At 42.4% G+C, this 14,618-nt stretch overlaps 1 protein-coding gene across 2 annotated transcripts in view; it reads right to left on the bottom strand.

Annotated features, from left to right (window-relative positions):
* The window catches only part of LOC133494552 (phospholipid-transporting ATPase ABCA1-like), a 59,006-nt gene that overhangs the window by 29,806 nt on the left and 14,582 nt on the right, over positions 1 to 14,618 (bottom strand). For both annotated transcript variants that reach the window (XM_061808484.1, XM_061808485.1), the window contains 6 exons: positions 14,167 to 14,372; positions 13,166 to 13,342; positions 5,450 to 5,672; positions 3,426 to 3,647; positions 1,009 to 1,213; positions 343 to 456 (listed from right to left, as the gene is read on the bottom strand). In XM_061808484.1, coding sequence (XP_061664468.1) covers positions 343 to 456; positions 1,009 to 1,213; positions 3,426 to 3,647; positions 5,450 to 5,672; positions 13,166 to 13,342; positions 14,167 to 14,372 — 1,147 coding nt within the window. The remainder of the gene's footprint in view (positions 1 to 342; positions 457 to 1,008; positions 1,214 to 3,425; positions 3,648 to 5,449; positions 5,673 to 13,165; positions 13,343 to 14,166; positions 14,373 to 14,618) is intronic.

Here is a 14,618-nt window from a genome sequence, read left to right on the forward strand (position 1 = left end):
AGACAATGATGTGGACGGTTAAACAAAAAAAAAAAAAAAAAAAATGATAATAAAATGAACATGTAACGTAAACAGATTATATAAATAAAGTCTAAATATGATGGAGAAATGGAAACATTGTGAGAAAAACATTTTATGGAACTATAAAAGTCATTCAAAGTGAGCTCAAAATACATTATAGGGGAACTCAAAATATTGTCTGAAGTCAGAATATTATGAGAGCAAAGTCAAAACAATTCATCTTTTCCTAATATCAAATGTGATTTATTAGACAAACAAAACTTATATCTCACGAAAGGGCAGATCTTACACTTAAAACAACAGTGTTTGGGCCTACATTACCGTTGTGTGTGCCGCCGTCGCCCTTTTCCAAATGGTCGCCGGGCAAGCGGGCGCTCCGGCGCCAGTATGACGCCGTCAACGGAAAGTACCACGGCCTGGGGATCCCGTACTGGCCTGAGATCAAGCACCGAACACAATGAGCAACACGGTTAATCATGCCAATACAATTACGAATAAAGAGGCAATTTCGTGGCCCTAGGATAACATTTAAAAGAAAAAGGAATATAAATTTACTTTATAGTAGTTCATATTATCAGCTTTTTAAAATAAAAAAATATATACAACGTTCCAACAAGTGTAAAAAAAGAATCGTATTTCATGTATATGTAATATTAAAATCTCAACAGATTATTTTGTAGACTACGAAAAGAAATCTGCTAGGGGTGATAAAAATAATCATCATGATTGAAAACAAATTTCAATGAGTTGAAGAAAATGTGTGATCGAACCGTAACAATGACAAATTATTTCAAAAGCATTTTTAAAAAATAGCACCATCAAACCAAAATGTCTGAATACCAGTATTTATTTAAAATGTGATTCTTTTTTAAAAAAAATATATATTTCTGATGCATACTGGAAATTCAACGACCTTTTTGTGTTGCTATATAACGGCGTAGCTAACGTCTCTGCGCCATGCGCAATACTTCATTTGAAGTCATCTACCTGGGAAGACGTTTTCGATGTACCAAGCGAGAATCCAGTAGAGGGCGGCGTCGAACAGCATCATGGCAAGGGATACAACGAAGGTGTAGCGCTCGCCCTCGTCGGGACTTTGGACCATGTTGTACCACTGGATGCCGACGCCTTGCTCCTCGTACTTAGAGAAGCTCTCGCAGCCGAAGCCGAATGCCACGCAGGACAATAAACTCTGAGGGGGAACAGGAAGCGGGGGCTTGCGTGACTGTTTACAGGCGCCGACGTGCGCAGGTACACAACTTGTTTGCTGCTGCGGGAACACCCATAAAAAAATGCTTTTTGCATTCCCATTCAAAACAAATCATAAATCCTACACGGAGGGGAAATTGCCAGTGACGCTTTTGCCCGTGAAACATTAGTCGCCGCCGCCTATCGCTCTGCATCATCGTGTTGCTTGCCAGCTGCCGCCTCACGCCTCATTTGCTCGCAGCATTTGTGCTCTGGAAGAAGCATTTCCCGCGGCTTCCGGAGCAAACCGTCACCGATCCTGACTGCGCTCAGGAGGACGGATTCAATGGCTTGTCACTGGGGCTGTTGTACCTCTAACCCCACTTTTATGTTTGTTTCTTTTGGTCGGTGGTCAGGAACAAACCCAACACAAGCGTGAAGGAATACAATGGGTTGTCGCTTGGGAAGAACGGACGGTACAAAGAAAATACTTACGAACAATTATTTTCAGTGAGCTCGGAAGTAACCCTGACCGATGTGCAAAAGAGGTTTACGAGTCTCCTTCAAACGTCCCTAAGGACAAACCTTTTGGTACGGAACGAACACAACAGAGGGCTTACTTGGTACAATTGTTTGTCTAATGGGAAGCGCTTGGGAAGATACCAACAAGAGGTACAAAAAAAAAAAAAACATTTAGAAAAAGTCACCTTCCTGATCGAAGAACTGGGAAAAAAGAAGAAGAAGAAAAAAAAAAACCCCGATAGTCTATGGTTGCATTTTTGCCTAGGAAGCGGCAGAAAAGATTAGTATGAAGACATTTTGAGTTTGTCCTAGGAAGCGATCAGCTTTGTCTTTAAAAAGTGATCATTTCACTTTCAGGAAAAAAAGAAAGCAACCCGAGGTGTTTTTAATAATTGGTTATAAGTTTCCATATGAAATTGCGCGGGAGATACATTGCGGGTATTGTTGGACATAAAAGGATTGCTTCCTCGGTCGGAAAAAGAACAAATGTAAATAAGCCTGGAGCTCTTGTTGAGCACGCAGCCGCCATCTGGTCGTTGGGATTCAGGTGAAGGGATTCGACTCCGATTAAAGACTTCATTATCAGGGACAATGTAGGGGGAGAGCATGTTTCCCTTGACACAGTGTAATATCATCCACACTCGAGGAGAGAGGAAAAACCTCCGGCCTGATAAAGCGCGGGGATGATCTGGATAGCGGCACGGTCAGGGAAACATTGCTTATGCTAATTAGCTGGCTAAAAGGCTATCCGTCTTGGAGAAGAAGCAGGGGAGAAAATCATATCTCAGCACTTTCGGGTGGGCGGAGGGCGGGTGGCGGGGGGTTATAAGGCGTTATGTATAATGTGAGCGGGAGTTTTCGCTAAAGGCTAATAGTGAGGAAGTGAACCTCTCCTTGCCTTGACATGAACTGCGTTTAAAAGGTAATCAAGACAGAATAATGATGGAATATAAGTGTGGAAACCAAGCGTTCCAAACCAAACACAAACCTTAACCCTAACCTCCGAATGTCATGTTAAACCCTAATATCTGACCCATCCATCATCCATCCATCTTCATCTATGCGTACATAAATGGGCTAATGTCAAACCATTTACCAGTATCCTAACCTGATTTTACCAAAACCCAAACGCGACCAACTTGGAAACAGCAGGAGAAATGAGTCTGTCCATTCAAATGGTTCTTTTAATGATTGGGAATTTAAAAACCGCATGTGTATTGACTTATACTAAAAAGCCGCAGCTCGCCTGCTACAGATTACTTCAGATGAAAGCCGCGTCGGGTGCGAATGAAATATATTCCTGAATGACACTATTGATTGCTGCTATTCATTATGACTTCCAAGAAAAATAGCCATGCGACTTGTTGAAACTGGCGGGGAGTGAAACACACCCACACTCACAATCTCTCTGTGGTGACAGTAAGGATTGGGAAAGTCATGCGTCTTTGCCTGCGGAAAGGACAGCTCCAGAACGGATGACTGTGGTACTGTCAAAAAGGTCACGAAAGAAAAGCTGAAAGTTGATCAATGGTTCATCTTACGGGACGGGCACCACAGCCTGCTTATCGTAACTTTCAGAGTTTTACCCACAACAAGACAAGCCACCCTTAAAGGTTTTAGATTTTTGCTGTTTTAGGGTTAAATATTTTTACGAGGAAATCCATGAGAAACAAGCAAAAATCCTTTAGTCTTACCACGGCGACCTTGGTTTCGAAACCTATGACATCCCTCCAGGCGTAGCAAAGTCCGTGCGGCAGGTACAGGAGAAAGTAGATGAGGCCGCCGCACGCCGCCGCCAGGTTGGCCTTGGAGAAGAAGACGCTGATAAAGAAGCACTGGGTGACGGTGGCCAGGCAGAACACCAGCAGGAAGACAAAGATGACTGAGGGGTCGCTGTACTGCAGCACTTTGCCATACTGCGTTACAAAGAAAGAGTTGTGAGCTGACAGCGGAGGAAGAAGACGTGATCCAAACGTACGCCAAACGTCATGGATCATCTGACAAATCAAAACGACATTCAGGATTGGTGAGTTTTAGACTTGGTTCGAAGGAGGACCCCAGCACCTGGCTTTTGAGATTTTCAACTGCATTGTCACAAAAAATGATTGAAACCGATTGGATGATTGACATTTTTCAAACAATCATTGTCCAAAGAGGTTAATTGAATGCGCAGAAATGATTGGAACTGAACAAGGTGGATTAAGAAGGCTTGATTCAAACTTGGGACAGATTGTCTTCGCATAGTCATGGCTGGAAACCCCAGAGGAACAGAAAACAAACCACTAAGTACAAATGCTTTCATTTTTTTTTTTTTTTTTTTTTTTTACACTGTTCTAGAGTGAATCCCCAAAATGAGGCTTTGGGTCCTCCCGGAAACATTTCCAAACCAATGGGATCACCTTGAGTATAAGCGCAAGGAGCAGCGAGCTGAAGGCCAACGGCAACGCACTGGACACAGCCCAGCTCAGCCAATAGATGGCCCTGCTGAGGCCCATGATCCTGACCGTCTCCGTAAGCCTGGCTTCCTTCTCGGCAACAATACTCTTCACAACCATGGCCACTGAGTAGATCCATGCCAGCGTCATGTATAAGGGCAACGAGCGCGCTAGAGCTCGCAGGAACCTGAAGGGGCCACACCGAGACCAGACAAACACTCCATTTACACACCTCTTGTCAGCATGAATGTCGACTTTCCAATACCGTAGTGGCAATCCTATCCTTCTCAATCAGGACAGGGCAGTTCAGTACCTTGGGAAAATAATGACAACAGATGCGACAACCAGATCTGAACCGGATTACATCGTTTGCTTGAAAAAGCACTTGAAAAAGACGACGAGCGGTTGTTGTCCCACCTCATCCAGATGCATCCTTGTTATAATTACTGCTTGATTCGCCATTATTATTAATGCACTGAACCAGGCTGTGAAATTATCATTTAGAGCTTGTCATCTGAATACACATTGGTCCTCCAAGGCACTTGGCGAACTGGATTTATTGTTATTAATGTTTACACATTGCTGGTGGCTTGCAAAGACATTAGTGTAGGTGGACGAGGGCTGGGGGTGGGTGTGTACAAATAGCTTTTCAAACGCATGTTTTTATTGACTAAACCCATTTCACAGTTCGGCCGCAAAATACTTGATTAGGGCGATGTGAACAGGCCATCATTTTAAAATCATTAACAACGCCTCCTGCAACGCAAGGATGTGCTCTCTTTCAGTGGAACATCATGCCGTCGTTGCCGCCAGCGTTTTGTGACTTTTGTTTTTATGACTAAAAAAAAAAACAAAGTGCAGACACCAAGGCCACCGTTGCTGTACTAACACCACACAGTGAAACAGTGGTGAGCGACCCGCTGGCTTTCAGATAATCAACTTTAATTGCAATCACGGACACACGCCGCGCCAAATATCCATGGCTTTAATTGCATAACAGGAAGCCTGTTTGAAAACAAAGGTGATGCAACTGCGGGAAATAACAAACGCCGCTGCTGTGATCTTAATTTGAATAAATTGCACTTTGGTCTGGAAGGGAGAAAGAGATCATGGGGATGGGGGTGGGGGGGGGGGTAATCATGGGCAATTATTTGATACCACATGTCAGTGATTGGTGATTAGAAAGGGTACCAAAAGACAAGGCGTGGCCCGATAGACCCAATTGAGGGCGTCGGGTTAGTTGGAACCTGATCTTATGCCGCGTCCATTTGTGTGCCACTGACCTTGACCATGACACTAAGTAGGGCACACGGAATGGCGAGTAGAAGCATGTTCTCGCAAAACCTGGCCAGCCAAAGGGCGCTGTCGCGCACCCCCACCGCGCGCAGAACCTCTTTGAGCCGCAGCTCCTTCTCCAGAACCAGGTCTTTGATGGTCATGCAAGTGGTGTACATGAAGGCCAGGACCAGGAACATGGGGAGGATTCCTCCAATGGCTCGGATGAAACTGAAAAATATTTTTAGGATGTGCGTCGACAAGGAACCGAACTCAACTCTGCGACGGGAACACATTTCAGAGCTGACTGGAAGGCTAATCGCTGTCACTGACACACTCCATGCGTAATGTGGCTTAAGACTCCACACTTCGATACAATTTTTAACCAACACAGTTTGTGCTCCTCGGCAGGTGCTGTTGTTTTGGTTAGCAACACAGTTAAAATGGGATCAGAAGTGAATGGATTTGTGTGGAAAAAGACAAAAGTACAGTATCAGCCTCCTTTTCCTCAAACTTTGCTGTCACACTCCTTTGTCATGAAAACTACATTTAAAAAAATATCTGACTCATCTTTATGCGTATTAAAACACACAATTTGTCTTTTGGTAGCTGGAATCATTCTTGTACTCCCGGAAGAAGGACAATATAACAAAATGAACATTTGGGACATATACACAAACGTGACAAATACAGCCATTGGTAACGGTCGAGGCAATATGTTGACAAATAATGAATTTATAGAGTTTTACTCTTTCAATCGGTGATATCACATTTACATTGTGACATAAAAGCTACATTTATCCGGAACCCTACGCTACTTATCACGACTCCAACCCATCAAGCCTCCGGGTCCAATTAAATGCATAAATAACTGCTTCTCTATTTGGTGAATGGTATCACTTGATACGCAAGGTTATTCTAGCCCTGTCGGACCCAAAAAAGGAGAAGAAATTTCTCTGCAGACCATTAAAGCCATGACTGTTATTTACAACGGAGACTTAGGCGGGCTGATTGAACCTTCTTAAACTCAATTGAAGCTTTTTTGCGAGTTAGCTCATGTGAGCCCGCCGTGGTGAGTGACTCGATGCCGTTACAACACAATAAGGCCATTCATAATGCCACCAAAATGCCATGTCAATATCCTTGGCTCCTGCCAATATAACAAAGTGCTCGCTTCTCTTTATTAGACAGTGACTGAGACGTCAAAGCTATTCTGACAAATATGATTTAGTTTAGTACCTAGATAAAGTGCTGCCATCTGATCACTAGGAAGAGCTATAACAAATTACATTTGTAGTTCTATGGCGGTGTAAATCCTGTTTGGGCCTGAGCACTAGAGCACGTTTTGAAATCTCTGCATAAAACTGACCAAATTCTGCAAAGATATGTATTTCAGGGGCCCCAAACAACATCATATACACCCACCCCCAACCCCCCAAAAAAAACTCCTTACTCAGTAGCAACCATTGGAACGTCTCAGGGACCTAGACCGGTCTTGACATAAAATCCGACGGGTCAAAGACAGAGATCTTCCTGAGACTTTTGGGAGTCAAGTCCGTGACAAGACCAAGTCCTTCACAATATAATCTCGAGACTAAAACGACGAGAGTGTTATAACATTAATAATTACGCCATTGAATCTGGGTGGGCCAATGGCGTTGAAAGGAGGTGCCGAGGCCTGCTGATAATTTTTGACATTCGTGATTCTGTTCGGCACACTAGACGGGTTTTTCAATGTCGGTCACAACAATTTGATTCATATTTGAGTAGATACGCAAATTAAATAAAAATTTGCCTTGTTAATATCAGAATGGATGATGCCATTGTTGAAAAAGTTTGGGAAGCCTCGCACTATACTTTCTTTTTTTCATTTTATATTTTGGATCAGTTTCCTTGACAGAGAGTCTTTGGAGGGATTTGACTTTAAGCAGTTACCATATCACATATGCAAAATGTGCCTTGTGGAGCCCGGAAAGTTGAATCCTCAGTGAGGCAAATGCCGTTTCTAAAGACGAGGCGGGAGAAGCAGTGTGAATGCTAATTCCGGGAACGTCTCCAGAACAGCTGACGGACTTATGATTGCGTTAACTCCTTCGGCGGAGACTCCTCCCTGGGATCAGCCATGCGCGGCGCGTTTGACACCAACAACCTTGCCACCATGTGCTGTTGAATTATACATGGGTGGATCGATCAAAGGTGCTTAAGTAATAGAACGCTGGCGGGTCGGTGTTGCGTGGCTCCCGTTACAATGGCGGCCTGACCTAAATTTAGGCATGCCGAGGAATCGGTTGCTGTGTAAATCGAAAATTAAATGCGTCTCCATTTCTCAGCGGGTTTCAATTTAAAAGAAAAAAAAAAAAAAAAAAAAACGCCGGGTGACCTAATAAAGTAAATTAAAGGGATTTTAATTAATTTAAATTCAATCATTTTTAATCAGACTTTCCATGCTGCACACTTCATTTTTAAAGAAATAAAATACTCTGTAGTATATAGTAACATTTTATTTCTCATTTTATTCTCTGGCGACCTTTGAAAATGTATTCCAATATAAAAGCATTGCATTAAACCATCCATTTAATTAATGGAATATATAACACTAAAGAGTGACAAGCTATTTTAAAACGATACACTTTAATTAAAACACAAAAAGAATATAATCATTTATTTACACGACGTACAATATACTGTACACTACTATTTTACTGTATTTGATCCTGCTTTTAATGTGGTACTACTTCAGGTCAGTCTTGACAACGCACATCAACTACATGTGAAGAGGTTGTTTTCAAAACGAGACATAGGCATTTTTTTCAGATTTACGAAACTCGCGCCGAAATTATCCAGCTCCGAATGGATAATTTTGGCGCGAGTTTCGTAAATCTGAAAAAAATGCCTATGTCTCGTTTTGAAAACAAACTCTTCATGTCTTGTGAACACCTCTGGAGTTGTTTGACATGAAGATTACGCTGATATTTTGTGCGTCTAGGAGAGGAGGTGGAACGGCAGGAAGGCAAAAAGGAACAGCGTTCAAATGATTTTTCCATGGTGTAGATAGGAAGATAAATGGCGTCGGGGTTATTTTAAAGGAAGAGTTAGCTAAGAATGTCTTGGAGGTGAAAACAGTATAAGAGTGAGTAATGAGGCTGAAACCCCTCTGCCCCAGAGGTTGGATATGACCAAGAGGTATAAAATATATTCTTGAAAGAGCTGGATAAAGTAGTTCTGACCGTTGCAGTCAAAGAGTCATGACTTGTGCAGATTTTAATAAGACATGTCGTGAGACATTGTGTCTTGTTGATCTAGAGAAAAGCTATGACAAAGTATCGAGAGAGGGACTGTGGTACTGCATGCAGAACTCTGAAGTAGCAGGGAAGTAGTACGTTAGAATAATACAGAACATAAGAGGGCAGTAGAACAATGGTAAGCCGTGCTGAGGGTGTGACAGAGGAATTTCAAGAGGAGGCGGGACTGCATCGGGGATGCGCTCTGAGCCCCTTCCTGTTTGCAGTGGTGATGGAAAGGCTGACACATGAGGTTAGACTGGATTCCCCACGGACCATAACATTTACAGATGACATAGTGATGTGCAGTGAAAGCAGGGAGCAGGTGGAGGAACAGTGAGAAAGTTGGAGGCATGTACTGGAAAAGAGATGAATGAAGATTAGCCGTGGGAAGAGTATATGAGCAGGAAAGAGCTGCGGTGGGTTTTGTTGAATTTGATTCTCCTTTTAAGGAGATTTTTCTACATCAATGGTGGAAACACATAGAAAACATGATGTATTGTATTGGTAAAAAAAACCCAAAAAACATTATCGTGAAGTATACAGTCAGTGTTATTTTATCGTGCCCGTATTTTATTCAACTTTTAATGGTCTTTTTTTTTTTTTTTTAGATGGATGGTGAAAATAGATACAGCTTATGATCCAGGGGACGGTGGGAAGGGATGGTGGTGTGTGTGTGTGTATGCCTGCGTGTGTGGTGGTGGTGGTGGTGGGGGGGTTATTTTCATATCCTCCATCATGGTAAAAGTTGTTCTGACGTTACATACGGTACACACACCCTTATCATCTGGAAGGAGGAATGAAAATGTGAATTCCTTACTTTTGTGGAAAAGCTGGCTCTGGAAATAAATTCAAAATGCAAACATGAATGCACATCTTACATGCTGATTGCCCCCCCCCCCCCCCCGAATTAATCACCAAATGGAAAAAAAAAAAAAAAGTAGCAGAGCGAGCCCGGCAAGTAATGGAGAGCATTTCTCAGAAGTGAGAATGTTAAAGGGCTATTGATGGAGATCACAGCCTCGGGATCCGAACAAGAGATGCCCGTGATTCGCAAGCGTGAGGTGGCGCGGGGGCCACCGATAAAAGGATGTGTTTATGTGCTATCAGGCCCCATGGGGGTCAACATTTATCCCGCAGCATCATCACAGCCCCGGCTGAATGGGAAGACAGCAGGAGCTAATGCACTTTGGTTATCTCCAGTGCAAAATGCCATCATGGGGGGGGGGGGGGGGGGGCAAATTTGGGGGCACAGCGGGGAGTGGGATGGGGGGGGGGTCACCTCGAGTTGAAACAGCCAAACCGTAAACAGACACAAGAACTATGATCTTAAAACAGTGAATTATTATTTCAAACTTTACTTAACAATTGATTTAGAAAAGAATGCACCAGCAAAAACATACACTTGCAATGAAGACTCTCCATAACTATTGCTAACAACCCAGGCTGAACTTAGTTCCTTCATACAGTCAAGATATATCCCCGAAATTTTTTTTTTACCTTGTCAACAATTACGACTTTCCCATTAGAAAGGACTTTGGCACCATCAGGCGGGAAGAAACGGCATACGTGAATACTCTGCATGACTTATTGTAGTATTTTATAGTTTTTTGCTCTTTTAATGTAAATTCTAATTATTTATTTTATTATTTTTATATATGCGCAGTGTTATGTTACATGTTCATACTATGAATAAACTTTATGTATAAAGACTTTTCAAACCAAAATGGCAGACTTCCTGGTTCTTTTTAAGCAGGGGTCCTTGAGCTTTTGTGGTTCTACTTTTGAAAGACATGCCTGCCATATTTTGCATAGTTATTTTAAAAAAAAAAAAAACTTGCTCTGACCTTGTGGAGCCAGGTTATTAGCATTTTACTTTTTTTGAAAAACTTTAAAGCCATGCCTGGCTGACGGGCAATAATGAAAACTCAAATTCCTCTCAATCTGAATAGTATTTTTTGGGGGTGTAAATTTAGCAGCAATCAGAAAAAATAAATTCTAGTTCGTTTTTGAAAGACACCTGGGAATGGACTGGATTCTTTGTGTTGCTCTTATTGGAGGTATCCGCCAGCCAGTGTCACCCTGAGTTGCATTTTCCGGTGAGAATTATCCCAAATAAAACAATTCAAAGAGTTTAAACAGTTCAGAATGACAGCCTATAGTTCTTCCTATCCGTTTGACCGGAGACTGTGCGGTTAAAATAATTACCGCTACGGTCGTTTCCCATCTCTCTGTTTCAGCGCATCTTCCTTTGTCTGATTCCTCTTTTAATTATTCATGAATGAAATAGCAATTTTCAAGGGTTAATAATTTATCGGATTGCCCACATGGCGGCACGGGCGAGGGAGTAAATGGTGGTGGGACTGAGGGTATTGCAGTGCTTTATGGCTTCCATTTATCTTCTGTAATTATTAATCGTTCCTCTTGGGAAGCTGGAAGGCGGCGAGCGAGGGGGCCGGCGACTGTCCGATTTGCAAACGTTACGAATGTAAAAAACGCAATCCAAATGCAATGCAAATCGCCAATCCGCTGAGGTGAATATCTGTGATTAGGCCGTCATCAATTTGGCCCATCTGTGCGGTAAACGCGGTCCAAAGTTGGGTGAGAATGGATGAAACTATCTTGAACAAGTATGGACAAAAAGTTGGAGGAAATGACCTTTAAATCAAAATGGCAGACTTGCAGACCAAAAATTCACATTGCTAAGTTCAATTGGCTGTGGGGCAAAATTTGAAGACTCAACTAGTTTATTGACAGCAAGCCACCAAAACTTCGGCGCTATGCTCCACTCACACGGAAAGACGAAAACTAGTTCAAGGTATACTTATAAATGATTTCCAAAATGCTGTATATCCCACAAAAGAGAGGCATTATTATTAAACAGACAAACAAAGTCATCATTTTCATCCTCTCTACCCAAACATCCCCTAAAGATTTCTTTATTGAAAACTCCATGCAATGTAAAGCGCATAATACTCTGAAATTAGATCCCTAATCTCTGGAAATGGCATTCCCAGCAGAGCTCAATATTCTGTGTTCTGCAGTGAGAGGGGGCGGGGGCGTGGGGGTGGGGTACGGTGTTAAATCTCCCCCGTAATTATCTCCCAGCTTTTTGCTTTATTAACGGAGATCCTGATGTTCAGAGGATGGGAGTCGTCAAGATTTTTCCCAGTGATATGGTGCTCACATGATGAAAGAGGATAAGAGCACACTATGTTATGTACACCGGCCATCTTGGCATGGTATGGACCTGCATCAATAATTCAGCATCAATCAGCGATTAGGGAATTTCCTGTGGTTTGTCTAAAATCGATAGCTCGGGCCGACTGCATTCCTGCCCCTTTACAAGCCTGATTAAATGCATTTTTTGGGGGGAAGGGGGGCGGGGGTTGTTTTGTTTAATTGAAGACTCATGTGGACGGTGGTTATTTAGATGGACAAACATGAATAGTTCCGGAAGTTTTCGTCAATGGACGGCTGGTATTGGGATGTCGGGATTTTCAAATGTCGGGAAAGAAAGTGACGAGAAACCGCGATGCCCATTCATATGTGCTAACTAAAACTGAAAACCCCGGCGAGCCAAACAAACAGCCGCGCAGTTGATTGGCCGAATGCATTGGAACTCTGTTGCAAACAAAAACAGCAGCAGGTCAAAACATGCCATGTGTTCAATGTGTCAAAAAAAAAAAAAAAAAAATACCCACATAATATTATGTGTACTACGTGTCCTAAAAATGCAGTAGGTCAAACAATACCATGGCAATCAACAATATATATACAATGTGTTAAAGTACCAATGCGTCAAAAATACCATAAGAGAAAAACTTAACTACGTATCAAACGATATCACAAATTTATATGAACTATACAATGTGTCAAATATACCTTGTGTCAAAAATACCATGGAATAAACAATTCTAGGTGTAAACAAAACTATAGCATCTTCTTTTTACTGTGCGTCAAATACGCCACGTGTCAAACAACTCAATATGTACCAGGTGTCCAAAAAATACTTTGGATTCAATAATGCTGTGGTTTGTTTACCAAGTGTCAAAAATACTATGGGATAAATGATCCCATGTGTCAAACAATACGATATGTAACGTCTGAGAAACACCGTGGGGGAAAACAATACTTACTGTGTGTACTACTATGTGGAGGGGCTCATTGCCGAGCTCATTGAAATTTTGTAGCTAATCAAAACAACAGCAACTACTAGTGGACAGATGAGTAAAATTAATTAAGGGCAATCGTACCTCTTTTAAGTGTCATTTCTAGTTGACTCTGACAAGAGTGGTCAGTCCACAATGTTTATTTTGTACACACCTAAATAGCTCTGTCGCTTAGTGTCGTTTGGCTCCGTAATAGTAATTTTGTTTTAAACGTTGCTTTCTGATTTTAAAAAAAGTTAGCTAATTGAAAAAAAAAGTTGTTTGTACTCACGTGTCATCCACATAGCAAGGGTACGGCATTTGCTGAGCGAAAACACCGAAGGTCTGGCTCCCGGATGTGTGCATTCGTACGATGCCGTGGTCGATCATGTCCTGCAGGTAGGCGAAGCCTCCCCGAATATAGCGCAGGTCGTTAAAAGAGTTGTCTCGGGCCCCGGGAGACCATGACCTTATTAAAAGCAGACACATCGTCATCTGCCCTGGCAAAGGCCAAGCAAATGTGAAGCGAGGCTGTCAGAAATCCTACTGAGACACCCCCCCCCAAAAAAAAAAAAAATAAAATAAAATAAAAGTCACTTGGATTTGTAAGCCAATAAAGTGATGGCTTTTATAAAAAAAAAAAAAGTTCAGCGTATTGGACAAAAATACTCGAGACCCTAACCCACTTTATAAACAAAGAAGGTACGATTGGGGAACTGATCATGTCAAAAAGGAACAAGAAGCAATCAATTCCGTGTACCATGTTTCAAACAACACCAAGGGTCTAACAATGCAATGAATACCGTATTTTCCCCACTATAAGGCGCACCTTCAATGCATGGCCTACATTAAAACTTTTTTCATACATAAGGCGCAGAGAAGAGACGCGACAGTCGAGGCTGGGGTTACGTTATGCCGACATTAGATGGAGCAGCACTAAAGGCTCAATATATTGATCCATATATAAGGCGCACTGGATTATCAGGCGCACCGTCGGCTTTTGAGAAAATGAAAGGTGCGCCTTATAGTGCGGAAAATACGGTACAATCTGTCAAAATATTGTATTGGCATTCTGTGTCAGCAATACCACACGTCAAACAATTGTATGCGTACTTTGTCAAAAACACCATCCATCCATCCATCCATCCATCCATCCATCCATCCATCCATCCATCCATCCATCCATCCATCCATCCATCCATCCATCCATCCATCCATCCATCCATCCATCCAACTGTGGCTGAATTACTGAATTTTATTAAGTTTTAGGATCTCATCTGCTTTGTTGCATACCGTTCCTTCCTTTTGTTAGTGCGCTCCACCTCTTCGATGTCCATGCGGATCTTGTAGTGAATATAAGGAGGGGGTCGGTGGGCATCCGACGGCATGTCGACGAAGACGACGCCTGCCCAGTAGGTGTCGTTCTTCAGGAGTTCAAGTGCTTTGCCCACCAGCTGCTTTTCGCTGAGGGTGGCCTCGAACTTGTTCAGGTCCAAACACTGGCATAAAACGGAACACATTTAGGGTGGAGAGCCACGCAAGGTGACCAAATTGGAATTCCGCCACAACTACACTACTCAAAAGTTTCGAGAATGTCAAATTAAATTAAAGTTTAAGCATGAATTCCCAACTTTTTGGAAGTAGTTGGATATTAACCCATGCGAAGCGTAAATCGCCGTGCCTGCCGACAAGCCTGACTTCGAATTGCGTGTAAGAATTGTCTTCCCAAACGTGTTGGATCACGC

The sequence above is a fragment of the Syngnathoides biaculeatus genome, chromosome 21, assembly GCF_019802595.1.
Source record: "Syngnathoides biaculeatus isolate LvHL_M chromosome 21, ASM1980259v1, whole genome shotgun sequence".
In the NCBI taxonomy this organism is placed as follows: Eukaryota; Metazoa; Chordata; class Actinopteri; order Syngnathiformes; family Syngnathidae; genus Syngnathoides; species Syngnathoides biaculeatus.